This window comes from Alosa alosa, chromosome 22 (genome assembly GCF_017589495.1).
Source record: "Alosa alosa isolate M-15738 ecotype Scorff River chromosome 22, AALO_Geno_1.1, whole genome shotgun sequence".
Taxonomy (NCBI): domain Eukaryota; kingdom Metazoa; phylum Chordata; class Actinopteri; order Clupeiformes; family Clupeidae; genus Alosa; species Alosa alosa.
Window position 1 is genome coordinate 18,455,285 of NC_063210.1, and position 7,459 is coordinate 18,462,743.

A 7,459-nucleotide genomic window follows, 5' to 3' on the forward strand; every position below is an offset into this window, starting at 1 on the left:
AAGATACCGCTATCTCTACACAGTCAATTAACGAGGTTTATAAGCTTTAAGAACTTACAGGAAACGCATGCGTGTACACCTTCAGGGAACAGTGGCTTACAATTGAGAGATCTGACAGGATGCGAATTAGTGACGTTACATAACAACCTCAAGCCCTCGTTTGTCTCCGCTTTGTTGAAAATAGAGTCGTTACCGCTATCGTGTAAAAACGTAAAGCGTGACTGGAGGGCACGATTGAGCCCGGATTTACAGGATGAACAGGAGGGTCTCCACGAACCCCGCAGCACGCCAAATAAAGCCTCGCGCACCGGAACAAGATTCAGCATCCCCACGATAAGGAGGCCGGTGCGTGACTGTTTATTTTAACAGTTCCAAAGACCACAGGGCCTGCCGGCAGGCACCAGTTACCTCGTATTTTCTCTGCAAACATGAGTTAGAAAGAGGCTTGCTATATTAAAACACAAAGTAGGCTATCTACAAGTAAGAGGCACGCCCAATCTTGAAGAGACCAAAGGGCATAGGCTAGGCTACAAAAGGTGTAGCCTAATATTCTGTTATAGTCTGATATAGAAATAAATAGGCAACCAATAGCAAATAGGCCTACCTAATGTGTAAGAAGCAAGAATAGACCCAACATATGCCATCTGAAGACCAATGCGAAGCTAGAATTATCAAAAGGATCCCGTTTCAATGAGTTCTCTAAATAGGCCACCCTTAGCCTATGTCTCAGTTCATCTTTTTGCATGAACAACCAGGCTCGGTCATTTTGTGTCGCTCCGGACTACCAGGCGCCCAACTTTCTCATTCGGCTTTATTCTTTCATTCCTTCCCGCTATTGTTGAGGGGCCTCGCACGTCGCCCATATTTAACGGTCGGCACTTCTTTCTCTTTCTCCCCCCTCTTTCTGCGCTGGACCAAATACGTTTATTCAGACAGCCGTGCAGTTCAGGACTGTTTTTATCAACTTGTCACCAGGCCTGTTAGTTCTGCTCTGTGCTCCATGGAGTCTGCAATACTAGCCTACTCGTTCTTCCTGGCTCCAGGGTTAAAAAACAACCGAATTCAACCTCAAGCTCCCATTGAAATATCACATCCAGAAAAAAAACCTGTGTGATTTTCAAAACGTTGTTCTACGCCAAACCCCGGAGGTCTTGCGCCCTGTTCCCAAAACAGCTTATTAATTGAGCAGCACAGAGAACCCCTTAAATCTGTCAATATTTCAAATGAATTAGCCTTACTTTAAGGACTCCTGTGATTTGCTGGTTTCTAACATGCATTTCAATCAAAGACAAGGTCTGGTCTTATTAAAGTGGGCCTATAGGCCTAGCCGTATCGATTTAATTATGCGTCTAGTCAGACAAACCTGCACTATACCAATTGCATGAAGTAGGGAGGTAGGCTGAACATAACGAGTCTCCATTACGTGGCATCAACATTTGGCTCAAGCAGTACCTCTGCCCGGACCTTAAAAATAGGCTGAGCACGCAGCCTACCATACCCAGCCCGGCCTAGCCCACGGGCGGATGAGTCATATTAAAACAAATGATTCGTTTTTAATGAAGAACTCGTGTTTCTACTGCCATAGTAGCGCAAAGATGAGCATATGTGAACAACATGGGAACTCTGGTGTGCCAGCTTTGTCACCAATATAAAGTGTTTGCTCTTTTTGAAGACTTTCATATGGCATAATTTAGACCGTTTAAAAACAATAAACTAGTGGATGTCTGAATATTTCCCTCGACAATATAAAAATCCCACGGTGCTGAAAATTATAGATAATTTGAGTAGTTTTGAACAATTTATGTTGGGCTGCTCTTCAATGGAAATATCTTTATATGAATTCTCGAACTGGGTCGATTTAAATGTATTTCTTCTCACACAAAACCACAAACCACATTCTATATAATTATCGTTCCAGTAACCGTGTTGATTTCATCTGAATGTTTTTGTTTAACGCAATAAAACATCTCTTGGAATTCGTTAAAACATGACAAATGTCAAAACTAATTAATTGCTGTATTTCATACGTTGTCATTCAATTACCTTTAACCGTGTTTCCAAAAGTCAAATTATGAATACATAAATATGTTTAAAAACAATTATGTCCTATACATTTGACACTATAGCCAAATCAGTGGAACAACACAGATATCGGCCTATTGTCCATTGTGGAAACCAATAGCTCGCCAACTCCTTTTAAAATGATTTCAAATAAATAATCAAACTTTTGACGCTAAAACTTGAATGCAAGTGCCCGCCTGTAATGCACTCTTGCGTCCAACAGAGACCACTGCGCCACGCCAAAAGCTTGGGAATGCCTGTATGAACTGCTGTCGCAGGTTTTAAGTAATATTAACAAAAATGGTACTTAAGTAGGCATATGTTATAAACGCATGCCACAGCATCGTTGTTTAATTTTGATGATATCTCACCAAAAAGGCATATATTACCATTGGTCAAACTGCACCCAGATATGCAGCTTTCATTTAGACGCGTACGTACGCAATATTCAATACTGTCTTACAACGATGTGGGCTCAGTAAAGCATACAGTCTCAAATAAAAATGTTGTTTTTTGGCAACAATCATAAATGCACAAATGAGGCATTTTATTTGGGATCGATCGATTCATGTCAATCAACTCGCTGAATATAGTAAACATTTAAATTAAAATAAATAAATAGAACCGCCAACCATTTCACGAAACTGGAATAAAATAAAAGTATGCACTGTGCGTGTTCGTTTCTCAAATATTTACAAATCCACGTAGAACCAAGCAATGGACACATTACTCGTTGCCCATTCGGTTCAGCCAACTCTGCGCCCTGGACTATCGCAGCCAAGGCAGCCCGCCCGAGAAAAGGCACCGGCGGACGACAGGAGAAATCTGAAGGGGACTCACCTATACCACTCCAGCCCGTTGTCGTAGTTTCGGTCGAAGAAGTGCGGCTCCGCTCCTACGGCCCTGATGTCGGGATGCACGCGGAGAAACTCGAGCAGTGCGCGCGTGCCCCCCTTCTTCACGCCGATGATGATAGCCTGGGGCAGCTTCTTGCTCCCGGAGCCGTTGGAGAAACTTGACAGCGAGCTGGGCTCCGGCGATCTCTGCTCGCCCCGCGATGCCTCGTCCCAGTCCTCGCCCCGGTCCAAGTCCACGTCGTTCGCCGATAAGTCTCTAGACGCGGGCCGGAGCGACTGCTCGTCGTAATCAGACTCCAAATCAACCCAACCTTGCGGTCTGGGCAGCAGTTTGGACATGAGGTCCGCTCTGCCGCTCTCTGTCCTTCTGCTCGCGTATTCCGGCTCCTTCGCCCGGTAACTATCCACCACCATACTGGGCATGGTGGCACAGAACCCGACGCATGAATACAGCATGTACACCCACAGCAAAAACATGATGCCGAGCACTGCAAGTTTCTTTTTCACTGGGCTCGCTGACAACGCATACAGATTGTGACAAACCAGGCTATATTCCATAAGCCTCGCAGATGCGAACCATAATAATCCAACGGGACATATTGCCAAAACTATTCACTCCCGTTTGCACCGCGCGGTAATCTTCGCATGGTGGAGATTACATCCACAGAAAGCACATAAATAGAAAAGCCAACCAACACACAATAAATGAATGAAAAACGCAATAAACTAAAACTAAAGCGTTGGTTCGGTGCGTAAAAAGCTCAGTGCGTATGGTGGCTGCGTCCGAACATGACTGCGGAGCAAAAACTGGTAGTCGCCAGAGATGAGAGGTGCACTACTGTGCCACTCCGAAAGCCAGCCCTCGCTCGCTCCGGTTGCATCCCCGCCGCCTCCGTTGCGAGCCTCTTACTAAAGTGAAGTGAGCACGAGCTCCGTCTGAACACTAGAAACTTATACAGCGTCGCAGCTTCGCAGACACTGCTGACTGACAGCGAAGCTGGCCTACCGCACTACAGAAAGAAAATAATTGCTTATTTGTTGACAGAAGCTGACCAATCAGGGAGTAGCAAAGGAGGGTCTTAAAGAATATCCTTGCATACTTAAGCCAATTAAAGGCTCTCATTGGACAAGGAATCATTATGCTGGAACCCTTTTATTTAACAACGGGGGGATTCCAACTTGTTAAAAGTTCTTTGATCAGTCAGAGTAGGCTTCTGGAAACTCACATATTGATTGTTCCCCCATTGGCTTTCAGACTGCAATGCAGTGAAAGCTTAAACGGTTATGACGAACCCTAAGAGTTTGGTTAAAAATAGTGTTAAGTTAACTATAAAGAAATGACATTATGTTTCGGTTTAACTTTTTTATTAAATGATTTGTATGATCGTAAACAATTTAAAACAATGGAGAAACAGAAGCGAGTCTCGAGTCCAACTCTTACACAACTCTAACTCTTCTACAACGAGAATGAATAATGGTCTACATCTAGCCTAAAGAAGTTGTGAGGGAATCCAACATGAACACTTTCTGTGTTAAAGTAGTCTGTATGAACAGCCTGCGACTGAACTTGAACAGAAAGGTAACGTTTTAAAGCGATTTAGGTTAAACTTGCACAGATGTTTATTAAATACATTATCGGTTGTTATAGTTTACAAGGTATCAGGTAGGTAACAAATGTGCAATTTTACTGGATGTCAAGAAGTAAGGCACCAACCCAGACAAGTAAAAAAAAAAAGATAGAGGAACGCAACAATATAAAAACTGTAAACTTTGCCATAACTAGCCTATATCCTAATAGATGAAATTAGCTTAGGAAACGATCTGTAATCTACAGTGTTAAATAATATAAAATTGGTCGCTCAGAACAGCATAGACCTCAATGAAGTAGACAAAACTGCAGTGTTTAAACTAAGTCTAACCTATATTATCCAATTATTAGGCCTAGGCTATAAATGATAGGTTATATAACACGCCATCATTTTAAAGCCTTTTATTACAATGATGATGACATTATTATTAGCATGTATTGTTGTTGAGATATTGTGGTGGGCTACGTGGGATTAATTTGTTTATTTATTTATTTATATATCTATTTATTTATTTATTTATTTATGTAGTTAGTTAGTTAGGTTTTGTTCAAGTTGTTTCCATAAGGGCCTTCATTTCGATATTCTTTATCTGTGTTGTATTAAACATAATCTGCTTCCGTACAAGGACAATTTAAATATGTAATTGAAGGGAGCGTCAGCGTCGACGAAAAAAAAGTGGTCATTATTAGCCTACAAACTTAAATTTTCCATTACAGTTTCAAGTGTCCTTTGAACTGAGACAAGGGCATAATTTCGTCGCGGGGGGCTCCGGTAGATTTAGGAAAGTTCATTTTCAAGTCATATTGGTTCCAGAACTGTTTTTGTAACTTTGGGATTTTGGGTAGAGGGGAAAAAACGTAAGTCTAAAAAAGCAAACAAATGATATTGTGTTGGTGGGTCTGGCCTAAATAATTTCCCATGGCTAAAAGTGCATTGCATTCAATCACATTTGGCTCACTGTTGATTTACAGACTGATGCACATATACAGCGCAATGATTTTGTGTAATAAACTGCAATCATAACAAAAGTGCTAGACAAAGAAACTCATCAACACATTTTAGATGTAGATAATTTTGCTCTTATATATAAGTATACTTGAATGAATCACACAATAATCATTATCATGTAAATTACATGAAATTGTGACTCTTTGCTTTAGCATGCTGTGAAAGTGGACGTTTGCTGCGTCGTGTTGCGACATTGTCATCTAGGTTTCTTGAAATATAGCCTAATGTTGCAGACAGGGTGACCTCGAGAGAAAGATTCACAATGAAGCCAGATGCTGGCCGATCTCCCGCCGGGCCTTAACGACCCACCGCGGCCCTATCTGCGGAAAGAGCTCGTGCCTCTGCCCGGGAGAGGTTCATATTTCGTACATATTTCATATATATTTCCCAGCATTTTATTTGAAATTCGATTTAGAATAAGTTTAAACTGTATTTATATTTTCATATTGTTTTGCTCTTACACTTATGTTTCACAACAGGCCTACCCTATTCTAAGTTTATTAAGTTGACAACAATCCATAAATGTGGCAACAGAGATTCTTATTTGCTTATATTTAAATGTTTAAGTAATAAAAAAAAATCTATTTAAGTACACATTGCTGCTATTAAAGAATTGTGTATGTTTTAAGTTTGTGGTTAGTGTATAGATATATCCTGTTTATCTAAAGAGTACTTACCCTACTATGATAACTGCAAGGAAGCTTATGTGTCAAAAGACAGAACAAAGAAAAGAAAACTAATTAGTTTAAACAGTGAAAGCCAATCTGTAAACCCCCACTTTCATTATTCCTATTACACAGTACATCCTAAACAAAACAGTATGAGCCAAGAGGTTAGGCAGTTCTGCAAGTGTTTAACACATTTCCGTGTAACCGTACAGTAATGGACCCAAGGGGTGGCCAGCACAAGTTTTTGTTTTTTGTCAGAAGTAGCAGCACCCCTCTTTCTCTATGCGACGGAACTCCCCGGCCCCAGGAAAGAGGGTCGCAAGCAGGACCCCAGATGTCCGGAGCCGGCAGGACGAAACCCTAGCCTGCGAGTGTGTGTGTGTGTGTGTGTGTGTGTGTGTATGTTTGGGCATGCGTGTGTACTGTATGTGTGTATGTATGTGTGTGTGTGTGTGTGTGTGTGTGTGTGTGTGTGTGTGTATGTTTGGGCATGTGTGTGCGTGTGTGTGTGTGTGCTCTCACCTCGCTCTCTCTGGACGCTGATGCATACGTAGGGATTTCTCCAATGTTTATAACTGTGTATTTCATCCCGTTCTTGCCGTGTTGATTCTGGCAGTGGCTCCAGGCTCTGGGTGTCTGCCTTTACAACCTCTGGAAAATACCAGTTCAATTTGTGCCGTGTGTTAGAGAGACAGAGAGACAGAGAGAGAGAGGGAGAGAGATTGATGTCACATAAAAATGTATGGACTGTGAGGAAATTCATCAAGATTGATATATTTGAGTGCATAAAAATGGAATTCAGCTTTCCCTCTCATATTGTGAAAAACACTTACAATTTATGACATGTGTCATATTGGGATATTAATAACGGGAAAATGTTTGCTTACATTTGAATTTATCACTCCACATCAGCGCACATGTGCCAGTGCAAATAAACCCGGTGAGTGTGATTTTGAAGCACCGTTAAGTCGTGTTCTCCTTTCAATTAGTTCACATGTGTGTGGTGGAGGGGAGAGGGGGTGTTAAAGCAAGGAACACCTCATGGAAGACAGGTGCCATTTGCAGGTGGCACACACACACACACACACACATGCATGCACGCAACACACACACGGAGATCAAAGCAGAAAAAAACATTTCTGCCTTCTGCTTTGTGCCCTGGTGTCACACACACTACACAAAAAAAAATGTCTGCCGCACAGCTGTGTTTCAAAACAGGAAATCCACCAAATACACGCAGTCCACCCCGAGGAAGCATTGAGCTGTGGAAAAGAGA

At 41.9% G+C, this 7,459-nt stretch overlaps 1 protein-coding gene across 1 annotated transcript in view; it reads right to left on the reverse strand.

Annotated features, from left to right (window-relative positions):
• The window catches only part of hs3st3b1b (heparan sulfate (glucosamine) 3-O-sulfotransferase 3B1b), a 31,816-nt gene extending 27,994 nt beyond the window's left edge, over nucleotides 1-3,822 (reverse strand). The window contains exon 1 of the mRNA XM_048233831.1: nucleotides 2,902-3,822. Coding sequence (XP_048089788.1) covers nucleotides 2,902-3,476 — 575 coding nt within the window. The 5' untranslated portion in view covers nucleotides 3,477-3,822. The remainder of the gene's footprint in view (nucleotides 1-2,901) is intronic.
• Between the last annotated feature and the right edge of the window lie 3,637 nt (nucleotides 3,823-7,459).